The sequence below is a fragment of the Nomascus leucogenys genome, chromosome 21 (assembly GCF_006542625.1).
Source record: "Nomascus leucogenys isolate Asia chromosome 21, Asia_NLE_v1, whole genome shotgun sequence".
Lineage (NCBI taxonomy): Eukaryota > Metazoa > Chordata > Mammalia > Primates > Hylobatidae > Nomascus > Nomascus leucogenys.
Genome location: NC_044401.1, coordinates 47007363 through 47019020, shown reverse-complemented (window position 1 = coordinate 47019020; position 11658 = coordinate 47007363). Strand labels below are relative to the sequence as shown.

The 11658-nt window shown below is 51.7% G+C and overlaps 1 protein-coding gene and 1 pseudogene across 1 annotated transcript; one reads left to right on the top strand and one right to left on the bottom strand.

The window, feature by feature from the left end:
- The first annotated feature begins 650 nt into the window (after positions 1 to 650).
- Positions 651 to 1772, top strand: LOC100605654 (annotated as a pseudogene).
- A 4525-nt stretch (positions 1773 to 6297) lies between these two features.
- Positions 6298 to 10685, bottom strand: LOC100605315 (nuclear pore membrane glycoprotein 210-like). Its single transcript, XM_030802194.1, has 5 exons — positions 10677 to 10685; positions 10397 to 10468; positions 10289 to 10354; positions 7516 to 7596; positions 6298 to 6714 (listed from the first exon to the last, which is right to left on the bottom strand). Exons 1-5 carry the CDS (start codon positions 10683 to 10685, stop codon positions 6298 to 6300), a joined length of 645 nt encoding a protein of 214 aa, XP_030658054.1.
- Between the last annotated feature and the right edge of the window lie 973 nt (positions 10686 to 11658).

Below are 11658 nucleotides of genomic sequence, written 5' to 3'. Positions count from 1 at the left end.
CTCATTTAAAATTCATACCAAAACTTTATGGTAGGAGTTTAACAAGGCATTATTCTTATACAAACATTGGCTAAGACAACCAACTAGTGAGTAGTGGAGCTGGATTTCAAAGCCAGGGTGTCTGGTCTTAGAGCCTGTGCTTCTTTATATCTTAATTAGAACACAGATTTTCCTAAGAACTGTGTCATGGTTCTGAAAGGTCCATCCAATGGTTCTGTGATGGATCAACCAGCTCTAAGGGCAAGAGCAGGATGCAGAGAAAAACAAGGAATACCCAGGAAGTGGGAGAAGCTGAATGGGAAATATGGTCTCCTCACTCTCAATGATCCAGCCTCTGGCAGAGGAGACTACAAATGGTGAGGACGGGAGAAGAAGCAATGACAACTGAGCTGCAGCGTGCAAAGGCTCATAATATACAGGCTTGATGACTGTTAACCTCTTGAATTTTGAGAACTAAGGTTAGATGCCTCCCTGGGGCCAAGGAGATAACAGATTTGGTGAAAGGTATTGAGGACAGGCTTAGTCCAGGCTGCTATAACAAATTACTACAGGTGCGCCAAACAAAGTCCTGGCAGTGGCCGATCGAGGAGGCCATAGTGTGGCCTCAGGCTCTGGTGTCTCCCAGTCTGCTAAAGCCCAATGCTGTCACCATGGACTTCCAGCATCGCACTGGGGACAAGACCAGGAGCAGGGGCATGGCCTCCTCCTCTGAGAGCAATCATGACTGCAGGGAGCACCTCTGGCAGCTGGCCCTGGAAACCATCGACATCAATAAGGACCCATACTTAATGAAAAACCACCTAGGCCCCTAAGAATGCAAGCTCTGCCTGATGCTTCTCAACAAGAAGGGGAGCTATCTGGCACATACCCAGGGGAAGAAGCACCAGACCAACCTGGCCCGGCGAGCAGCCAAGGAGGCTAAGGAGGTGGCATCATGCTGTGCCACCACTTCATGTCTGCATACGAACAGAGGATCAAGTCCCTGGACCGGGGTTGGCATGACCTGCTGATGGCCACTGAGCCCTACGAGACCATCACCTTCAAGGTGCCGAGCGGGGAGATCAACAAGGTGGAAGGCACGTTCTGGGCACACTGGAACCGGGAGACCAAGCAGTTCTTCCTCCAGTTCCGCTTTAAGATGGAGAAGCCCCAGCCTCTCCACTGGACCCCTGGGGTGAAGCGGCCTCCACCCCCGCCGGTGAATGATCTGCCCCCTTGGCTGCTGCTGTCTGAGTCTTTGCCACTGCCCCTTCCAGGAGGTCTGCCTCTGCCACCCATGCCCCCTATGGGGCCTGCACCCTCAGGGCCCCTGGGACCACCTCAGCTGCCCCCGCCAGCTCCAGGGGTCCACTCCCCAGCCCCAGTGGTGCAACCCCACATCTGGGGTCCATCCTCCAGCCCCCGGGGTTCACCCATCAGCCCCCAGAGTCCACCCACCAGCTTATGGGGTTCACCCACCAGCCCCAGGGTTCCATCCTCCCCCATCAGTGGGGGTTCACCCCCAGGCCCCAGGGGTGCACCCAGCAGCCCCTGCCGTTCACCTTCAGGCCCTGGGAGTGCACCTACCAGACCCAGGGATGTACCCTCAGGCCCTGGGGGTCCACCCCCAATCTCCTGGGGTCCATCCGTCAGTTCCTGGGGTCCATCTTCAGCCTCCTGGAGTTCACCCCTCAAATCCTGGGCACACCCCCAACTCCCATGCCTCCAATGCTGAGGCCCCCCTCCCCTCCAAAGGCACAGGGAACATACGTCCCCTTCCCCCAACCAACTAAGAAGCTGCTCCCTTCCTAAGCAAGCCCCACACCAGGTGCTCCTGCCTTTTCCATGGAGAGAATTACAGATATATTAAATATGAAACTAAAGGAAATCCAACATATAATTCATTTTCCTGAAAAAGAAGAAAGAATAAGTAAAATGAAAACAATATGTGAAGATGTAATCAAAGAAAATTATTTTAAAGATATACCTGAATTTGCAACTCAGACATAGCTGGATGAAGTTTCCAAATGTCAAGGGTAAATTTTAAAAAAGATAGTTTCTGTACCAAAAAAAAGCAGTTCCTGGTATGTGGTTGTCTTAAAGACATGCACACAACTTCTTTCTGTTCTTCTGTGCCTGAGGTGGTGCTTACTTCCTCTCCCCTTGAATGTGGGCTGGACTTAATGGCTCATCTGTAGGTGACAGAAGGCAGCGGGAAGTGACAGTGATGGTATGTCACTTCTAAAGTTAGGTTATAAAAAGATGTGGATTCTAGCATGAGTTCTCTCTCTCTGTCTCTTCAGTCACTCATCAAGGGAGTAACCTGCCATCAAAACCTTCAAAAAGCCCATGTCACAAGGACCTGAGTGGGCCTGGAAGAAAATCCATCAGCCTTGGGTGAGCCTCAGGTAGCTGCAGCCCCATTCGTCAGCTTGGCCGCAACCTCACAGAGACTCCGAGCCGGAATCATCTAGCTAAACTGTTTCCAGATTTCTGACCCACAAAAACTGTGGGATAATAAGTATGTGTTGTTTTAAGCTGCTCAGTTTTGGGAAAATTTGTTCTGCAGCAATAAATAGCTAATACACAATACTAAGTGGAAACTTGTTCTCAGAATTGTCTATATCTACACCCCATTCCACAAGAGAGAGAGGGAAATCTACAAACTCAGAGTGAAAGTATGAACAAGAATGTTGCAGTTAGCTAAACTGTTCATATATATGTATGTAACAGGCAGACCTTCTCAAGCATGAAAAAGCTCGGGGCAAACGACAACCATGATCCTTTTTAAAAAAAATTTACTTGGAGCAATTCAAACAAAGCAACAAAGAAGTGATTAAAATACTAAAATTCATAAATGCAAAAGCCATGAGAAGAAGGTTAGTGTTTGACATCAAATCTACTTAAAAATTAACTTAAATAAGTAAGACTAAATTGTGAGAAGTATGGTTACCAAGCAGAATACTAATATTATAGAGGCTGACAATGTAAAAAAATAATGATAAAAGTACAAAATCATAAGTGAGAAGGAGGAGAGGTAGGAGAAAGTATAAGTGTTCTAATTTCTTTATTTTTCTTACCAGGAAGTGAAAACATACAGTTGAAAATTGGAACTTGTTAATAATAATGACTTCAGTTTCATTGTTTCATGATCATGTTTTTTAAAAGAAATCTTTGAGGAACTAACATCTTTTTTGAAAAAAAAAAAGTCTGAAAATTTTGAATAAATAATTCCTACAGTTTTACTTTAGCCTTTTTTCTTAAAATTTCATTTATGTTTTATTTTACAATTAGCATGACCATATTTTATAAAATAGTATCTCTCTATATCCTATCTATTTAAATGTTTAGAGAGATATCTGGAATAATGATCATCATATATTGACAATAAGTCATTATTGCAAGACTCTGAGATGATCATTATCTTATATTTTGCTTTGTCTCCTTCAACTTTCTTTTTTTTTTTTTTTTGAGATCGAGTCCTGCTCTGTTGCCCAGGGTGGAGTGCAATGGTGTGATCTCAGCTCACTGCAACCTCCAAATCCCAGGTTCAAGCGATTCTCTTGCCTCAGCCTCCAGAGTACTTGGGATTATAGGCCACTGCCACTACGCCTGGTTAATTTTTTTTGTATTTTTAGTAGAGACGGGGTTTTGCCATATTGGCCAGGCTGGTCTGGAACTCCTGACCTCAGGTGATCCACCTACCTTGGCCTCCCAACCCTTCAACTTTTATATGTTGCTTGAGTTATTTGAAAAAAAGACAAGCATGTATTATTTTTGAGTTAATGTTTATTTTATAAAAGGAAACAGGAGGTAAGTTGAATATTCAATTTAAGGAATAGGAAAAAATGCAAAATGACTCCAAGAAAATAAAACAAAGGAACTAACAAAGGTAAAAGTATAAATTTGTGAATTAGCAAAAGTGAATTCGATCAATCAAATAAAAAACTTTCTTTGAAAAGGATGAGTAATATAGACAACTCTATGGTAAAAACTGATGTAGATACAAAGAGGAAAGACACAAATAACTAACAATAGGTAGAGGTCAGGTGCAGTGGTTCACACTTGTAATCCTAACACTTTGGGAGGCTGAGATGGGAGGATCACTTGAGGCCAGGAGTTTGAGATCAGCATGAGGCAAAATAGTGAGATCCCGTCTCTACAAAAAATTTAAAGAATAGCCAAGTGTGATGACACAGCTATTCGGGAGGCTGAGCTGGGAGCATCACTTAAGACCAGGAGTTCAAGGGTGCAATGAGCTGTGATCACGCCACTATGCTCCAGCCTGGGCAACAGAGCAAGACCCTGTGGAAAAAAAAAAAAAAAGAGGAGGTCAAAGAAAGATATGATGAGAAAAGGCAGGCAGGCTCATGTTCGTGCAGCCTAATGGGAGTTCCTTCAAGGAGCCTGGAAACACAGGCCTCTCCCTCCGTGCCCAGGGAGGGAAAACTTTACCTGCCAGGATGTGAACGCGGAGGGCAGCACGCACAACTCCAGCACCAGGATCTTGCTCAGGGTAACTGTGCCAGGACTTAGCCTGGTCAAGGCACCACCTAACTGCTCCTTCACAGGGACATCCTGCTCCTCACTGCCACCGTCTCAGAACAACCCCCGTTCCACCTCCCAGGCCCCTCTGGCTGGCTCTGTCTGGCCACGTTCTTGCAGGATCCACATAGACACACACAGGGGCCTGGCGAGGAGCTCAGTCCAGCAGATGATCAGCCTCATGAGGTCAGCTCAGATCTGATCCTGGGACGCCCAGGTGCTCCAAGGCCCTGGTGGCTCCCCAAGCCCATGGTGACAGTACTTACCTGGGAACTCCAGGCCCCTTCTCTGCAAGACTTCAGATGTGTCCACCACCTGTGTAAGTCCCCTCTCTCAGGCCCCTCGGGGCTGCTGCCTCCTCTTCCTCCCAGCCTGGCTCAGGGGCAGTCACTTGCTGGCAGGTAAAGCTGTTCCCTGAGCTCCCCACTGGCCTCTCATCAGACCAGCTGGACGCCCCTTGGGCCTGAGTCCTGGGCCCATGGCTAATATCATCTGAACTAACATGTGATTGTCCAAGAGGAAACTGGTCTGACTCCCTCCCTCCCAGCTCCTCCCCACCTCAGGGGCATCAGCAGGCAGCAGCCCCTGCGGCCCCTGCCCCACAGGCCTCACCTGAGGACTGGACAAGGCAATATTGGAAAGTGCGCAAGGGCACCTCAGCCTCTGTGGGGTGCTCTGTGCATGTTTGTTAAATAAACACAGATGATTATATTAATGGCCACTGGGACACAGTAAGCGCCAGCCTTTCCCTGTGTGAAGGGGCACCCCAGACCCTAAGTTCAGAATTCCTTGCTACTTTTGCAACACATCAAGTGAGTTCCCACCTCCAGGCCTTTGCCAGTCCCTCCCATTCTGAAACACGACTCCTCTGTGAAGCCTTCCTTCGGCCCCAGCTCTGGGCTCCCACAGCACCTAATGCACATGGATGCCCATCCCACTGCAATGAGCTGCTGTCACCGCCCCCCACCCGCCCCCCAAAGACTGAGAGCTTCTCAGGGCCGGGTCTCACAGATGTGATCCTCCCCAGCAAAGGCACACGGGCCCTGCCCTGCTTGCATGTCACAATGTGCATTTGGAAAACACTGGGCCAACCCGTGCAAGCCAGGGGTCTTCACAACAGGCCGTCCCACAGCCTTCAGTGTGTGTAGGTCCCCAGAGCAATGCTGGGTTTTGCAGTGTGTCCCCACAGACTGCTCTGTTTTGGGATATCTGTTAACAAGTTTCACTGCCTGTGTTCCATTAGAGCAATCTGGGAGAGTCCCCAGGCACTGGGGACAAGATCCTGTTCCCACTGGGTGGTGTAGGGAGGCATTGGTCCTACTCTAGGGCCTCTCCCCTAGCCTCTATCCCAGCTGTCTCTGGAGTGGGCAGGGAGTGACTTTTCAACCCATCCTCCGCTTGGGTCCTGTGTGCCCAACTGGGCTTGAGCCTGGAGTTACAGGGGCTGGTGCCCAGTTCCTTTTCCCCACTGGCTTGCTGGGCAACCCTGGGCAAGTCCCTTCCCATTTCTGGCCTTGGTTAACACAAAGAGGGACTTAGTAGATTCTCCCTGGCACCTTCTAGCTCTGACATCTCAGGAGGAGCCAGGGCCTCCCACAGGGCTAAGGGAAGGGGAGTTTGGCCTCTGGGATAAACCAGGAGAAACTGAGGGCTGCCAGACATCATCTCAGAAAATGGTCAGAAGCTGCAGATTCTGACCTCCCAAGGACTTTTGTGACTTCCCCACATGGCCACTTCTGTTAGGAGAGGAACCTACCCACCCTGTCTGTGTGGTTAGCATTTGGGAGAAGGGAGTCCCACTGAGCCATGGGAGAGGCCAGAAAGGGCCTCTCTGGGTGTGAGGGTGGGGACTTCCTGTGGGACAATGTGGCAGGAACCCTCCCTGCCCCTCGGGGTGCTGGCCTGGGACAGGGGTGGGAGGTGGGCTCTGGGCAGGTGGTTACCTACCTTGTGGTGCTGCCCTTGGAGATCCAGGATGTCCCGCTTGGTGACAGACCAGTGGAAGGTCAGGCCTGGCATGGCATTGCCAAAGGAGAAAGGGTTCTGGTGGTTGGTGATCCAGGTGATATAGATGGACATCGGAGGGGAGAAGTCAGGCCTGGTGACCAGCGGGGTGCCAGCACTGGGAATGCCCCCAGAAGCTGTGCTGCCTCCTTCAAGCAGTGGGAAATGTACCCAATTCTTCCCCAGCTAGAGAAGGACATGGCACAAGTTTGGGAATTTTGATGAAATTCCAAACAGTTAAACCAGAGGCAGGACTGTTTTCCCCACACTGTGCCTCCCCTGCCGCTGGCTGCGCCTCACCATGGCCAAAAGACCCATTTTTGGAAGGAGTCCCTGGAGCTCTAGGAGGCTGTGTGTCCCCCAGCAGAACAGCTTGCCCTGCCCCACAGTGCTGGTTCCTCTGGGACCCTCTCTCCTAATCTAGCCGGAGTCCCTGCTCACAGGGCACGCACGGGTGGAGTCCCTGGCTCCTTCAGTCTCTATTTGCTGAGCGTCTGCTGAAGGCACACTTGGAGGCGAGATGGCAAAAGGCCACAGCAGGTGCGGTGCCAGGCTGCCCAGTCCACTGCCAGTACTGCCACTTCCTAGCTGTGTGGCCCTGGCATGAGTCTTAAGCTTTCTGTGCATTCATTTGTTCATCTGCAACATGGAGATGGTTCTGACACCAGCCTCCCAGGGCTGCTATGAACACCAAACGGATTAATGTCCAAGACAGCATGGAGTGGAGTAAGTGCCACGGTCACCATGCTCCTGTTAGGTGCCTGGTGCTATCTGAGGTGTGGGAAGGTGACAGGCTAGCAGGAAGCAGGCCTTCATCAGTGGCTGCAAGAGGGTGTCAGTCTGGGTAGGGGTGAGCGGGAAGCTGCCACTGTGCCCCTAGATACCCAGGCTGGGCAGATGGAGGAGGTGAAGTGCTGTAGCTCGAGGACAGGGTTACAGCAGTGGCTCTATGGGAACCAGGATTCAGAGCCCAGGAGGTCCCCTCACCTGGGTGCCCATCCTCATCCACATGATGGGGGTGCAGATCCTCACGGCCCCAAGCAGCAGCACCTTCACCTGACCGAGGTCCTGCGGAAAGAGCATGGTGCTCAGGTGCGGGGTGCCGGGATGCTGTGCTGGCCAGGGATGTTTCTGGAAGGGACCTCGCAAGGGAAGGTGGCTGCGGCTCAGAGGCTGTGGCCAGAAGGCCCCTCAGGATTCCCAGCACCATGCTTCTCTGCCAAGAGAGGCCTGGTTTTGTGGGCGGCTCACACCACATGGGCCAGCCACTGCTTCTCCCACGGCCCCACAGGTCCCAGCCCAGGGCTCTGAGGCTGCCGCTTTGCTGTTCCAGGTCAGCAATTTAGACTTGGGGCCAGGGACTGGGGTCTGCTCTTCCCTAGACCAGGCTGCCCTCAAGCAACAGGTCTCCAGACCCTCCCAAACCCAAATCCAGCTTGCCTATATCTAAGCAGAGTACAGGGACAAATGCAGGAGTCCAGTGGAGTCTGATTAGAGCAGACCTTATAACCTCCTTCATTCTCAACTCCATACTCATATTAATCTGGCCAAAGACTAACTCTCCTGGCTTCTTTCTAGTGCTGCTGACTTATGCGGAACTGACATGATTAAACCTCTTAAACTCTTTGCCATGTGCTCATGCTGAGCCCACATTCTGAGCCTCATGACTTGGGCCTAGCACACTGTAGGAGCTTGATAAGCACCCATTCCCCTCCTTTCACTCATCCTTCTGCTCAGTCTCCTCCTGCTAATCCTGGCCCACCCCATGGCCTTGGAGTGCTGGTTGTGCGATCTGGATTGGATGGATGGAACTGGAAGCATCTGACCAGAATCACATTCCAGGCAAGGACTCGGGGGCTGCAGGCAAAGGCCCTGCCTGCCTCGGCTCAAGAAGATGTCTTTCAGATGGGGCTGGTGATGCAGCCCCTCCACCTGCCAAGGGCCACCAGAGCCTTTCCCCAGCACCTCCCCAACCTGTCAGATGGGAGACCCAGAGGGGAGAATGCCAGCAAAGTCAGACAACAAAGAGGAAGGATACTCAATGCCCTGCGTCCCTCTGGCTGAATTTCCAGCCAGCTGCCCTTTTAGCTACCAGAAAATGAGCCAGTTCCTGAGGCTGCAATCCTTTTTAGAGAAAGAAAACAAAACAAAACAAACAAACAAACAAACAAAAAACTCGGGCCTCCTGTCTGTAAGTCACAGTCCTGAATGTGATGCTCTGGGAAGCCAATCTGAATCCTGCCACGTCCCCAGGACAGATTGTAACATTCCTAAGACTTTTTGCCTTGGAAATTGACACACACTGGATCTGGGCATCCACCTCTGCAATTCGGACTTTGTGGCTTAACAAGGATACTTGGGCAGGCACGGAAAATGCTGGGAAAAGGAGTAAATCACTGAACTCAATGACGGATCAAAGTCGGCCTCTGAAAACAAGGACTTCCTTGCACCCCCTCTAGGGCGGTGCACTCGCCAGCTCCTGGGGCGCTGTGTTTACAGGCTCTGAACTCAGGACTTCACGGACTGCTTCCAGGGAACCTAGTTCTCATGAGGAATGGGATGACTGATTCTGAAATAGGTCTCTGTCCACAGTTGCATTAAACATCACAGAAGGCTCTTCTTACAGACCAAGTTTCTGGTTCAGCTGTGAGCAGAAACCCAAAGCAGCCTTCCCTGAGATGCTTCTGCAAGTCGCTGCTGGCGAAGGAGGTCATAAAGAATGCAAAGGTCCCAATTTTAGCCCTGAGCCTTCGTCAGAAGGTGGAAATGGTCTCACCTCCTCTCCAGAGGACCAAAGGAGACCCAAGCCTCACAAAGCAGGGAAGTTGTCAGACTCTCCAGACACTGACTGTCACCTGCTTGAGTCAGTCCCACCAATGTGGGGCAGGGAGACCCTCTGGGGAGAAGATGGCCCTAACTTGGCCTCCTACCTTCACTGCCAGCCCACAAGAGCAGTTAGGAAAGTCCTCTACCCTGCACAGAGACTGGGAAGATGACTTAACCTCTGCTGGTGTAGAAGATGCTAGCAGATGACCCAGGTTTTTCTCTCCACCTGGAAATACAAATCCAGGGCTGAAGTACAATTTTTTAATTCACCACACATACACCACACTACTCTGGAGACATGCAATGCACCCAGAAGGCACTCTCAGCCCACAGCACCCCTTCTCTGCTATCAGCACATGCTCAAGCCCAGCTTTGAGTGACCAACAAAAGGCCCAAGAGCTCTGATGCTGGGCGGCCCTGGGCTCAATCCCAGAACTGGCACATGGTGGCTGTGGGCCGCTAGCTAGTCCCTCAGTCTCCTCATTGTCAAAGGCGGACAGCAGCAAAATGCACAGGGCGCCAAGAGGACTGAAGGACATGAAGGCAAAGTGCGCAGAGCAGCACCTGCCCTCACCATGATTGCCATCATCCTCCACTGGAACGGCCGTTTGGGGGCGGGGGTTGCTGAAGACCCTGTTCCATAAGGAGCAGCTGGAAAGACTGGGAGACTCAACCTGGAGAAGAGCAACCTCTGGGGGTCTGGGTGCTCCCAAGTCAGCAGGGATGTCCTGCACAGGGGACCCTGGCAGGGACTGCAGACCCAGGGGGCAGAAGCAGCACCCTTGGAGAGAGGTGGTCCTCAGAGGTAGAACCCAAACACAGTAAAGAGGCCTTTGTTTCAGGCACAGCTGCCCTGGAAAGCAGTGGCCCATTACCAGAGCTGGCTGTCCTGGAGAGTTCGGATACTGCCAGTCTCCAATAGCACATCTGTTACCTGAGAGATGATGACCACCTTGCCAGTCTCTGCATCCACCACCTGCACAAGCCCAGACACAGTGCCCTTCCCCGTGGTGAGGCCTTATACCAGCCTGGAAGCACTCACCAGTGCAACGTTCTTGTTGTTGATGGAGAAAAGGATGTTGGACTGAGGCTGAGGGCTGCCCTCAGAGGTGACCTGAGTGGGCAGGAAACAGCAGTGCATCAGTGCCTACGGTGCCAGGCAGCCTGTGCCTCCCCCAGATGGAGCCAGGGCCCCAGTGCTGATGGCTTTCCCCTCTACCCAGTCACCACGTGCTAGGACAGAGGCAGTCCGCCAGGAGCTGGGGCTGCCGTGCAGTGGCACACACTGGGGCTGGAGCATGATGTGGCCTCTCAGCTCTCACCTGCATCATGACCCCGATAAGCAGTGTCGCCTTCTGAGAATCAGCCCGAGTGGGGGAAAGACCATTGAGACAGAGGAGAGAAGGAACTGCTGTGCCCTGAACCCATGGCGCTGAGCATGACTTATATGCCACATGTTTCGTCAGAGGAAAACTCAGGGCATGAACATCACCCCTCTGTGAGCAGTGACCTGTGGGCCCCAGGGTCCTGGGGGCTGCCTCCCAGCCACTGGCCAAGGCTCTCTGGTTCTCTGGGGTGTGTTCTGCTGTTTGTGACTGTGCTCTACTTCCCCAGATGCTAAACCCCGTGAAAACAAGGACCTTTCATGCAGCCGAGCCTTCCCCTTAGATCAGCAGTTCTCAGTGTGTGGTCGCTGACTAGCAATGCACACCCTCCAGCCACCCTGGCCCATGGAGCCAGAGGCACCCCTGCATCTGTGTCCTAGCATGCCCTCTGGAGATGGGTCAGGCTTTGCCATCCACTACCTTTAGGACTCCCCAACTCCTTTTTCGAAGGTTACCTCCTTCCTTAAATTTCTCCCAATTTCTGCTGAAAAACACCTTAGAATCATTCTCTTGTCAGTGCTCTCAAAACTTTTCAGATGAGGATCAAGGAGCTCAGCGACAAGGACTAGCCCAGGAGGAGACCAGGGATGCCGGTGCCATGCTGTGGAGCCGGTGAAGCCACCACCTGCTCCTCCTGCATCCCCCGGCAAGTGCATTCCTGGCAGGAGGAGGTGAGTGAATACAGGAGGCATCTAGGGCACTGTTTGTGTGGGAGGATTGGTCTCTGCAGTGCTGTGCTATTGCAGGTCAGAAACAAATTTCTCATTGCCAGAAGAAAGGTGCGAGTCCATCTAGAGACATAGACAGTACCCACGTGCTTCAGATTACAGATTAATGATGCTCACCAGCCCCAGCCTGGCCCAGGCGCAGGGAGGATGTTGGCAGGGCTGGTTTAATGTTGCTGCTGTAAATAGACTTG